Genomic DNA, 12754 nt, shown 5'->3' on the forward strand with positions numbered 1-12754 from the left:
CCATTGGGGATATCACAGGGACTCTCCAGTACTTCCTAATACATCATAGAGCTTGGCAGGGCCAGCACAGCTCCAGACTCCCATGTACAGCAGCACCGTCACGTTACCTTCTCCAGTCTCTTCTGGACATACTGCTTCCACAGAATGATGATTATAATGATCAGGAGCAGGAGTATAATAGCCACAAGGCAGCCAACCAGGATGGAAGTACTGGAGTCATCTGCTTTCTCCTCTATCCAGGTGCTGGTTATAAAAGAAGTGGTTTCTGTACCGAGGAAGAAAATGAAAAGAAACTCGAGTCACAAGATGTGGGGTTGCACTCACAGGCTAATAGTCTGGTGCAGAAGAGAACCGGGGCAACTTCCTGGACAAAGCTAGTCTGTTTTCACACTGGTTTAATCAGAAAGTCTCTTTTCCTGGAACTTCACAAATAACTTGGTGCTAGCGGCTTCTGGAGCCACATGCTGTTCTTGCCTTTGGACATGGTGACTCTGGGCTACTGTAACTCATAGCAGGGTGGAAAATGAACCTGGACTCAATTTCAGTGGGTAGGTTTTGAGGTTTCATTGGCTGCACATGTGCACTCGGGTCTCCTCCTGCCGGTGGCCTGCCATATTCTATGACTGGCACTGTGGCTGGGGCAGATCCAGCCCTGGATTAGCGAGTGTAGCATAAAGCACTTGGTGCTAGGTGTGGAGGGGTGATGCTGGGGCGTGTACACTGCTGCAGGAAGCACTTTGCAAGGAGGGAGGGACCCCTCTTGCGACAGAGCATGGGCCTTCCATTCGCCAGTACAGTCTGGCGGGTCTGTGTAGTAGAGAAGGGACGGTGGTCAAGTCCTTACCCCATGCTGCCTTAGTAGCGTTGGTCTCTGTATCCAGCAGCTCTGCTGTGCTTGTGGCTAGAGTAACCACAGTAGGATTTATATTCTCCATGTCTGTGGAAGGCAAGAGCAGAAGTCAGTCTGTCACATACTCTCTGCTGCTGCCTCTGCCAGCAGTCTCTGTGATCCCCAAGCAAGGCCTCCACATTCACACCTAGGGCTGTGCCAGGAGCCCCGGGGTTGCTCACTTCCATTATTTATCTATGCAGCATCACTGTGTAAGAGCCCCACCTGCACACCCTCGCTCAGGAGAACAAGCCTCACTCACTGACTCATGGATTGCTGGCTTTGCAGGATTGGTCCCAGGGCCAGGCGAAGGCCAGACTAGAGCAGAGGAGATAGGTGCAGCAGGTTGCCTCATTGCAGCATGAGGCTGAGGGTCATAACTAATCCTTGTTTATAATTCAAAAGCCCTGACACAGAACCCAGAACAGCAGGAGACTAGCTGGAAAATCAGGAGAGTTCGTAAAAAAAACCAAAACCAAAACCAAAAAACTAGTGTTCTTTGCTTTGGCTTCCAAGCTTCAGTCCCCTTGCCCCCCCATAATGTGTGGTAGTCACAAGCTGAAAATTCAAATCTTCAGTGCTCCTGCTCCCTGACTTCCTCCCCGATTGCCGCCCCCACTCCTCTCCCTGACTGCTCCCATACCTGCTCCCTGACTGCTCCACACTTGCTGCCTCACTGCCCCCTTCCTCCCACTGACAGTCCTGCTCCCCAGCTCATGATCCTTGTGTATCTTCCATCAACCCTGCCTCTGCCAGCCTCAATTCTTGTTCAGGCTCCCCCTGTCAGCCTCCTGCTCCCCACCGTTCCCTAGAGACCTTGGAAGGAGACTTACCAGACTGGAAGGAAATCTCACTGATCATCATCCAGGTGTCAGCGAAGTAGAAACGGCAAAGGACGGCTTTGCCCACCCGCTGATTCAGGGGGATGGTCACAAACCTCGCACTGGGGTTTTTGTCATCCAAGATGGTGGAAACTCCAACAGGCTCAGACTCCCACTCTGCAATCAGCCGTGGTTTGAACAGACATTCCACCTTCTGGAAGATCTTCACCCCCTTGGAAAACATATTGTTGCAATGCACCTGGCAAGAGGAAAAAGGACCAATCAGACTGAGTTCTTTCCTCTGACTCCCCGTTTTGACACAAGGACCAGGTCTTAGATATGCAACCAATGAATTGTATAAACCTAAAATCCTGGGGCCGCTGGGATGTGCCGCCCACTTCGGGAGTGGTGCGGAGCGAGGCTGGGCAGGAAGCCGCTTTAGCCCTGCTGGGCTACTGGTGGTGGCGGTGGTGGCTGGGGGCCCCCGGGCCCTTTTAAATTGCCCAGGAGTGGCAGGCAGGGCCTGGAGATGTTCCTGGGGAGGTGCGTGGGGGCAGCACGCAGGGTCAGGGGCAAGACCCAGCCCTGAACATTGGTGGAGCCGGGCCCATGGGCCCTGAATATTCCTGGAACACGGGCACCATGGGCCCCTATAACTCGCCACCCCTGCCTAAATGCAAATAATCACATTAAGGAGAAAGGCACCATGTACTCTGCAGCATCTGGGACCAAGAACAAGAGGACAAGGCCTTTGGCTTCTGGGGGCTGCATCCTGAATTCTGCAGAAAACTGGAAATTCGGTTGTACCCCAGACACATTCACAAATCGAGATGAAGGTGACGGTTTGTATCACAGCAGCTTCTGTGCTCCCCAAGTGGGGCCTCACCATGCTAGTGCTGCACTGTTTCTTTGGAAGCAGTGAATCTGTGAATACTGCACGTGTCCACTGGACAAGGGGTTGGATGCTCCACAGAGACGCTTGGAGGTCTCGAGGGTTTGGGTATGCCAATTGCTAACCTGCAGAGTAACAGCGGGGCCTGCGAGGGGGGTGCGTGTGGAGTTGGGGAGCTGACCCCAGCAGGCACAGATAAAGCTTCCTCGCACTAAGGGCAGGTGATAGCAAGGTGCCTCACAATGCTGGCTACCCCCGCGAAGCATCACACCAGCGCCCTGGAAGGAAGCAGGGAAGAGGCTGACAGAAGCAGCAGCCATATTTCATCCAGCCTGAATACAACTGGTCCACAGGCAGATCAATGGAGGATTCAGCTGGACAGGGACTGGCTGCATCTAGAAGTGCAGCAGCAAGCAGACCAAGTGCAAGAATGAGCAAACTGGGAGCAAGAGCAAACAAACGGGAAAACACTGTCAGCACGAGGAGAGAGAGAAGGAGGATCAGAGCCAGCACGAAAAGCAGGAGAAGGACAAGCAGTGGCATTATCAACTCGAGGTGGAGACAGCACCAGCAGAATCCTAGTCCAGCCGGCGAAGCCAGGCACCATGTACCTGTCCTGGTGGGTGGCACAGATTCCCATTTACTTCCTTGCTTTAGGGAAGGTGGTGACATGGGCGTGTTTCTAAATGCTTTTGAAATGGAGTGTGAACTGAAGAAGTTGTGGCAGGAGGACCTGATATGGTATCTGGCTCCATGACAGACAGTCAGGGACAAAGGTTTTGGAGAGTCACTCTATGGACAGGGAGGACTATAAAGATTATAAGTGATGTAAACAAACGTTGTTGCAAAACTTTAAACCGACCCCTGAAGTATATAGGAGAAGGTTTTGGGGAGTTCAGAAAAACAGGGGAAACGACCTACGTTGAGGTTTCAACCCAATTTAGGGATTACGTAAGAAAATGGGGACTTGGTTAGGGGGGTTACCACGGTCGATGAGCCCTGTGAATTATTGGGTTTAGAACAATTCTATAACCCTGCCACCCTGACCTAAAAACCTGGTTGAGAGATAAAAAACCCAGAGATGTAGCCACAACTGGGAAATGGGCAGATCAGTATGCAGATAGTTGATCTGGGTTTGACAGAAAACCTATAAGAGATGGAATAGGATCAAGAGACAGGGATCGGGCTCAAGCCAAGACCCACACCCAGGAGCAGGGAAACCACCTCTGAGAAGACCTGGGATGCTGGGGAAATGCAGTGCACCATATGCGGCTAGTGTGACCCCTCTGCCCAGAATTGCCCAACCCACCCACTGAGGCCCAGTGCTGGAAGGGGAAGCGGAGCCAGTCCAGGCACCTAACGAGTGCAGCTGGCCTGTAGTAGGCTGCCTCCTTAGCTACAGTCCCTGACTGGCAGGAAGAGTCAGCAGACTCGCTCTTAAGCCCAGCAGCCATGGCACTGTAGTGAGTGCTCGAAGCCTTCGCCCATAGCTGCGTTGGCTCCCGCGCCTGTTTGTTTCAACCCCACTCGTGCCTCAGACCCAGCCCGACTCCTGCCTTGGCCGAGCTTTGTCCCCGCCTTGCCTCACTCCAGGGAACCTGGCTTTGACCCTCAGCTCCAACCCTGGACTTCTGACCCTGGTTCTGACCTTGGGCTCCAATTCCTGGCTACTGACTCCTGCTCCAACCAGTATGCATGACTTCCCCCATCCTAATCTCTGACAGTTTGAGCAGCCATAAAAGCACAAAAAATAAGGGAACTACAGCTGATATGGTGAGCATGGATCCAAGAAAGGCCCAATATCTTTGTAAGAGATAGTGGGAGCCCTACAGACCTGAAAGCTCAGCCCACGCTGCCTTCAGCTCTAGCTCCTGCTTCCCATGAGCCCAAACTCCCCCTGCCTGACAAGTTCAGTGGCAACTGGGACAAATTTTGTGGTTCCTAAATCAGTGTTGACTCCAATTTCTGCTATGTCTGCAATCATACCCTGCGTTACAGGTCCTGGGGAGAGAAGAGACCCATCAATAGTCTCAACCAGATCTGGATGGACTGGATGGGTATGGTGGGAACAGCATGGCTTAAGTCCATAAAGTTACCTGAGGCCCCCGAGTCGACCGAGGCCTCTGTAGTAGTAGGATTTTACGTTTGTATTGTACATAATTTAGAATGAAGGATAAAGAATAATAACGTAGCTTGTTTAAAATGTATCGGTGTATTATTCGACCATATCCTGCCAGCCACCCTTTTTGAATAGCAGAGAGGAATGGCCTAATGGGCCACAGGTAGAGATACATCAGCCAGAATTTGTGTCTGGACTGATTTCAAGGCAGTGATGGACCTTTGAGGTCACCAGTTTGTTGTAGGTTTAGCATTTTACAATAAGGAAAAGAACGCCATGATTGTTTTCTTTTGCATTGCAACTTGATGTTCCTGTTCCAAATGTTCTGTGTAAATTAATTTTGTTTTGTTTTGTTTTGTTTGTTTTGTTTTGAATGAGGAATGTGTGTGTTAAGAGATATGTGTGAAGGCCATCGCTGAACCAGATGGTCTAGGGAGAAACCGGAGACAGACGCAAGGGGGCCAAGAGGCTGCAACATGCCCAAACTGGAATGTCAGAGGAGGGCAGACTGACGACTCTAAAGATGAGACAGGCACCTATCGATAGGGACAGGAGAGCTGTGATAAAGAATGAGAAGGACAATTTAAGAAAACAAGCACTTGTCAAACAACAATTGATTACAGCATGATGGAGCAAAACTCATTGGTCCCAACGAAGGATAATCACTATATAAACAGAGTGTCTTGCCATGCAACTTCGTGTTTGTCCTGCCAAAACTTCCCCGGAGCATCGTGTCGCGACTGACGGAACCCAGCTCCTTCCTACGGGTGTTCAACCTAGTGGGCCACTAGGTTGATCTGGACTCTGGACTGGTAATGATAACATTGACTGGCGGGACAGTGTGTGTGTGCGATGTGATTGAATGCATATGCTAATTGTTGTATCTTCAATAAACGCAACGTATTGCCTTTTCCCCTGAAAAAGGTCCCATGTGCTTCTTAGAAGCATAACACCTCTAGAGGGATCTCAGAGCTTTCTGATAGTCAAATTAATAGAGATATTCAGAGTTGCGTCAAAAATTTACTTGGGAATCCTACTGCATTGGCTGTGGCCCATGGATACTAGGAACCGCTGGAGGGGGAAGACGACCAGCTTGGCTTGGACCACCTCCTAAGGGCTGGGGACCTGGCATTTCCTGGCCCCAGCCCCACCCAAAACTTTGCTGGACACATCAAGGCAAGATGGCCGGGGTCCTCACAATATAAGCACAAGCCTAAAGCCCAATGTTGGTTCTTCTCCAAGTTGGAGAGGTGGGGGCGAGCCTGGTGAGCTAGCATGAGCTCTGATGCCAGTCAAGACCTGCATGTCTGGGATGTCAGGGGAACAGAGAATGGTGGCTTCAGGGAAAAAAAAAATCGATGTATGCTCACAACACCACTCCATGAGGTGATCATCCGTTCTGACACACAATCCAATCAGATTGTCCAAACTGGATGGAGGCACCACCCATGGAAGCTCATCGTTTATCTCCTCATTTAACCCCAAGCGGAAATAGCAGCACTGTGCTGCCTCATCCCACTTGGTGTCAGAAGCCAAATGGTGAAATTCAGCAGCAAACTTAGCTATGGGCTGGCCTCCCTGCTGCAATGCTTGAAGGATTGCCTTGGAGGTCCGCATACAGTTGGCATCACTGAAGATGATGGATGTAGCTTGAATGAATTCCTCTAATCATTGCAATAGGGGGCTGGACTGTTCCGGGAGTGGGGAAGCCCTCTCCAGTCAACACACTTAAGATGAGCCCCACACGGGCCTGGACTGTAGGGAATGATCGGGGGTGTAGAAGGAACAGGAGCTCATATTGGTTCAGAAACTCTCCCCCCAAAACTTGTCCCAATCTCCAACCAATTTGTTGGGCAGCAGACTCCTTGGCTCTAGGAGAGGCAGAGTAGGAGGAGCCAGCAGAGAACCATGCATCTGTAGGGCCATGTTCTGTGATTGCAGGGCAGTTATTTGCACTTCCAGGTTCTTGATGGAGTCCACCAGTTCCGCTGGTGTTTTAATAGCATCCATGTTAGCACCAAGAGTCCCTGACTCCAATATTAAGGGCTCGCAATCTGTTGGCTGGCCGGGATGGGGCGGTTTAGCTCATGGTCGAAGCGGAGGTCAGGCCTAATGGCGAGAGTCATAGCCAGGAGCCAAAGCCAAGTGTCAAACTGGAAGGCAGGAACTGAATACCAGAGCTAAGGGCTGAGCTGGAGTCTGAGAGGCCAGAGCCAAGAGCCAAAGCAAAGGGTAGGAACTGGAGTGAGCAGGATGTCAAGCATGGGGAGGTTCAAGGCAGGAGCAGGACAGAGGCAAGGTTCAGTGGAAGGCAGCTGGAATAAGGTAACTCAGGAGCCGGCACCGTGGTGGGTAAGTGTTGAGAAGCTGGCCAGTTGCTGCTGCTGGCCTCTGTAGCCAATCAGGCAGTCTGCTGCAGGGCAGCTGTACTGATGAAGCTGCCTGGAGACTAGCTCTGCTGCAGGCCCTGATCCCTGACACACCGAGTGGAAAGAGGCCACCCAGTGTTGTTATTTCTGGCTCGGCCTATGTAATGATATTAAAGATGAACTGGCACGGGTGGAGTCCCTCTTCGGCCTGGATGTGTTAGGTAAACTGTGCTTCAAGATCAATGACTGCCTGACCGAATGCCACAGAAAAAAAAAGGTCCTCCCTGCTCCTGCTATCCTCAGCCCCAGAAGGCTGGGTTCGGGGCACCCTTCTCCCCTCCCCAGCAGTCCACACCAACGCTTGTCGGCCACTACCCTGGTGATGGCCAATCAGCATCCAACACATCTCCAATTCTCTCTCTGGCTGCAGCCTTTTGAGATGCCCGTCACCATCGTAGAGTCACTGGTAGACTTGAACACCTCTGGCAATTTCATGGATCTGGAGTTCGCCTGAGTACACAAGCTTCCCATCCAGTGCAAGGTCTCCCCCAACTTAGAGGAGTCCACAGACGAGTCACTCCTTTCATTGGGACTGGTCACCCACCAGATGGCTCCCTTTTGAAGCCACCAAGAAATCCTCCATTTTGGGCCAATTCATGCACTGCATTCATTAGCTGTCCTTGGCATCCCTGGCTTGTTGCCTATGATTCACGCATCTGCTGGTGGTCAGTCACAATACGCTTTGACTCCCTGTTTTGCTGACAATCCTGTTTCCCTATTGCCAACTGGGGACCAGCAATCCTTCAAGGTTTACTCAGTCCTCCAAAGAATTCAGAGACACAAAGAAAGGATTCAAAAGCAACCCCGGGAACCCACTGAGCTTCTCCAACAGCTTTAGGGACCCCTGTTAAATACCAACACTATGCTGATGTGTTCAACAAAAGGGAAAGCCAATGCTTTCCCACCACATCACAGCTACAACTGCTCCATCAACCTACAGCCAGGGGCAGAGATTCCCTTCAGGCGCATTTACTCTCTCTAAACCCAGAGTTACCTTGAAGAAAACCTGCAGAATGGGTTCACTTGCCCTTCAATGTTTCTAGCAGGAGCCTGGATCTTCTTTGTGGCAGAGATGGCTCCCTCCGGCCTTGTTTGTACTACCAAGCTCTGAACAAGATTACAGTCCAAAATTGGTACCCTTTAACACTTATTAATGAGCTGTTCAAAAGACTTAGCTCTGCCAAGGTCTTCACAAAGTTGAACATTCACAGAGCTTATAACCTGGTGGGGATCCAAGAAGATGAACGGAAGACCACCTTCTGGACCAGGTACAGCCTCTGTGAGCATTTGCTTGTGCTGTTTGGGTTGTGCAACACCCCAGTAATTTCATAAATCCAGCATTTTATAAATGACATCCTTAGGGGCACGCTGGACCAATTTGTCATCATTTACCTGGACAACATCCTTATTTTCTCAGAAAGTCAGGCCCTCCACAATCATCAGGTGCGCAGCCTTGGAGACATTCTGCCAAAACCACCTCTATGGAAAGCTTGAGAAATGCAAGTTTGGTAGGGACAGACTGGAATTCTTGGGCTATATCATCTTGTCTGAAGGACTCACCATGGACCCGTGTAAGGTAGAAGCAGTATCCGACTGGACCATGCCCAAGGACATACATAGGGTGCAGCAATTCCTAGGGTTCGGCAGTTTCTACAGGTGTTTTATTAAAGGATTCTCTAGCCTGGCTGCACTCACAAAGCTGCTCCTGCAAAAGGGGGCCAAGTTTGTTTGGTCCATGGATGCTCCCTCAGATTTTGATTGACTGAGGAGGCATTCACTTCAACATCCATCCTGCTTCACCCACTAAACCATTTAAGATGGAAGCCATGCCTTGAATTTTGCCATAGGTTCAGTATTGTCTCAATATGTGGGCTCCAGCAACCAACTCCACCCTTTTATTCTTGAAAGCTAACCTCAGTGGGAAAAAAATTACAGTATTTGTGACAAAGAGCAATTACCAAGGTGGCTAGCACCACCTCCTAGAAGAAGCCCAATTCCTAGTCCAAGTCTTGACAGATCACAAGAACCTGGAATATCTACAAACCACTAGACACCTTAACCAGTGCTAAGTCTGCTGGTCTCTCTTCTTCACTAGCTTGGTAACCTATCACCTAGGTATGAGAAACGGGAAGGCAGATGCCCTATCCCGCAAAAATGAAACTCTCAGATCTGGGGAAGAGAACTCTGCCACCATGCTCAAAGTATCCAACTTTGTCTATGGGACAATCAACAACAGTCTGACATCCTCCATCCACTCCTTGCTTCCCAATGACTCTGAGTGATGTGTGTATTCAACCTTTGATTGCAGATTAGAGAACAGCCTTCTCTATTGTAAGAGTTATATTTATGTTCGGGGGGGGGAGGGCTAGCTCAGTGGTTTCAGCACTGGCCTGCTAAACCCAGGGTTGTGAGTTCAATCCTTGAGGGGGCCATTTAGGGATCTGGGGCAAAAATCTGTCTAGGGATCAGCCCTGCTTTGAGCAGGGGGTTAGACTAGATGATCTCCTGAGGTCCCTTCCAACCCTGATATTCTATGGAGGAACAATCTAGCCTTCAGGTATTGAAACTATGGCACGATTTGCCTCTTGCAGGCTATTTTGTCCAATTCAAGACCCAGAATCTGGTCTCAAGGAGCTTCTGATGGCCAGGCCTATAAACTTACATTAAAGATTATATAAGGTCCTGCAGCCTCTTTGCATGTACCAAGAACCTATGATCAAAACCCTTAAGTCTCCTCCTGCCTCTCCCCACATGTCCACAGCCTTGAACTTCATTGTAGAACTGCCATGCTCCCAGGGACAGTTGGTAATCCTGGGGGCCACCAACCTCCTAACAAAAATGGAGCACTTCATGCCATGCTGAACTGTTCCTGCTGCATGGGAGACAGCTCAGCTCTGCATGGAAAATGTTTTCCACTACCACAGGTTATCAACAGGTATTATATTGGATCAAGGACCCAATTCTGGTGGGAATTTCTCAGACTACTTGCCATCGAATCCCTCGCCTCATCCAACAGACTAATGAGCAAACAGAGAGGGTCAATCAAATCATGGAGCAGTATCTTCACTGCTTTCTGAGTTACAGGGCCGCCTCCAGAGTTTTTGCTGCCCCAAGCGGCTGAAAAATATAAATAATAATGAAAAAAAAGCTGCAATCGCGATTGGCGGCAGCTCCACCACGCTGTTTTCTTCTTCAGCGGCAATTCAGCAGCAGGTCCTTCCCTTCGAGAGGGACCAAGGGACCCGCCGCAGAATTGCCACCAAAAAGCCCGACGTGATGCCCCTTCCCCTTGGCCGCCCCAAGCACCAGTTTGCTGAGCTGGTGCCTGGAGCCGGCCCTGCTGAGTTACCACCAGGATGACTGTCTCCCCAACTGTGCTCTGCTGAATTTGCATATAACAATGTAATCCACACCTTGACCCATAGCCCATTCTTTGCTAACTATGGCTTTCACTCCTGCTTCAATCCAGATTTACCCATGAGGTCCCTAGTACTGGATGTTGCAGATTTAGCCTCCCACCTACACTGGGAGCATAGGAACTCAAGAAACACTTGCAGTCTGCCAAAGAATCCTATAAACGCCTCACAGAACAAGACCATGAGACTGCCCCCATTCTGGCCATAGGGAACAAGGTGCAGATCTCTGACCAGAACTTAAATCGAGCTGCCCATCTGCCAAACTAGACTACCAATATCTAGGCCTCTTCAAGTTTATAGATCGGGTAAACCTAGTGGCCTTCAGGTAACAGATCCAAGTCCGTGAAGATATACCCCTTCTTTCACATATCACTTTTAAAGCCTTACACTGAGAACCCATATCCAAAACCTCCAACCCCCCACTGCCACCCATAACAGTCTGTGGACAAGAGTGTTGGTCCACTGAATCCTCAACTCTAGATGAGTTGTGGGAGGGACCGAGTACCTGGTGGACTAGGAAGGCTACAGTACAGACAGGCAATCTTGGGAACCGGTAGACTACATTCAACCTCAAAGCATTTACCCAGAGCTGTGTTGGTTCCTGCACCTGCTTGTTCCCAGCCCTGCTCCTGCCTTGGACTCAGCCTTGCCTCACTCCAAGTAACCCAGCTCTGATCCTCAGCTCCTATTCCTGGCTATTGACTCCAGTACTAACCACTAGAAATGACCACCCATGTCCTGATCTCTGACACAGCTCAAATACTTCCAACTCCAGGGAGTGCCAAGGGTGTTAATTGGCCAAGTAGCTGCAATTCACAGCCAATTAACACCCTCAGAGCCCCCTGGAGTCCTGTGTTCACTGTCAATGGAAACTGAGTATCAGAGGGGTAGCAGTGTTAATCTGGATCTGTAAAAGCAGCAAAGAATCCTGTGGCACCTTATAGACTAACAGACGTTTTGGAGTATGAGCTTTCGTGGGTGAATACCTACTTCGTCAGATGCATGTAGTGGAAATTTCCAGGGGCAGGTATATATATGTAAGCAAGCTAGAGATAACGAGGTTAGTTCAATCAGGAAGGATGAGGCCCTGTTCTAGCAGTTGAGGTGTGAAAACCAAGGGAGGAGAAACTGGTTTTGTAGTTGGCAAGCCACTCACAGTCTTTGTTTAATCCCGAGCTGATGGTGTCAAATTTGCAGATGAACTGAAGCTCAGCAGTTTCTCTTTGAAGTCTGGTCCTGAAGTTTTTTTGCTGCAGGATGGCCACCTTAAGGTCTGCTATAGTGTGGCCAGGGAGGTTGAAGTGTTCTCCTACAGGTTTTTGTATATTGCCATTCCTAATATCTGATTTGTGTCCATTTATCCTTTTCCGTAGAGACTGTCCAGTTTGGCCGATGTACATAGCAGAGGGGCATTGCTGGTATATGATGGCGTATATTACACTGGTGGACATGCAGGTGAATGAACCGGTGATGGTGTGGCTGATCTGGTTAGGTCCTGTGATGGTGTCGCTGGTGTAGATATGTGGGCAGAGTTGGCATCGAGGTTTGTTGCATGGATTGGTTCTTGAGCTAGAGTTACTATGGTGCGGTGTGCAGTTACTGGTGAGAATATGTTTCAGGTTGGCAGGTCGTCTGTGGGCGAGGACTGGCCTGCCACCCAAGGCCTGTGAAAGTGTGGGATCATAGTCCAGGATGGGTTGTAGATCTCTGATGATGCGTTGGAGGGGTTTTAGCTGGGGACTGTATGTGATGGCCAGTGGAGTCCTGTTGGTTTATTTCTTGAGTTTGTCTTGCAGTAGGAGGCTTCTGGGTACATGTCTGGCTCTGTTGATCTGTTTCCTTATTTCCTCGTTTGGGTATTGTAGTTTTGAGAATGCTTGGTGGAGATTCTGTAGGTGTTGGTCTCTGTCTGAGGGGTTAGAGCAGATGCGGTGGTACCTCAGTGCTTGGCTGTAGACAATGGATCGTGTGATGTGCCTGGGATGGAAGCTGGAGGCATGAAGGTAGGCACAGCGGTCAGTAGGTTTTCGGTATAGGGTGGTGTTAATGTGACCATCACTTATTTGCACCGTGGTGTCTAGGAAGTGCACCTCCCGTGTAGATTGGTCCAGGCTGAGGCTGATGGTGGGGTGGAAGCTGTTGAAATTGTGGTGGAATTTTTCCAGAGTCTCCTTCCCATGGGTCCAGA

The 12754-nt window shown here is 50.0% G+C and overlaps 1 protein-coding gene across 2 annotated transcripts in view; it reads right to left on the minus strand.

Moving 5' to 3' along the window:
- Positions 1 to 12754, minus strand: part of LOC127035966 (discoidin domain-containing receptor 2-like) — a 164782-nt gene that overhangs the window by 36789 nt on the left and 115239 nt on the right. For both annotated transcript variants that reach the window (XM_050926336.1, XM_050926337.1), the window contains exons 8-10: positions 1723 to 1969; positions 845 to 937; positions 108 to 265 (exon numbers count right to left, since the gene is read on the minus strand). In XM_050926336.1, the coding sequence (XP_050782293.1) occupies positions 108 to 265; positions 845 to 937; positions 1723 to 1969 (498 nt within the window). The remainder of the gene's footprint in view (positions 1 to 107; positions 266 to 844; positions 938 to 1722; positions 1970 to 12754) is intronic.

This window comes from Gopherus flavomarginatus, chromosome 17 (assembly GCF_025201925.1).
Source record: "Gopherus flavomarginatus isolate rGopFla2 chromosome 17, rGopFla2.mat.asm, whole genome shotgun sequence".
Taxonomy (NCBI): Eukaryota; Metazoa; Chordata; order Testudines; family Testudinidae; genus Gopherus; species Gopherus flavomarginatus.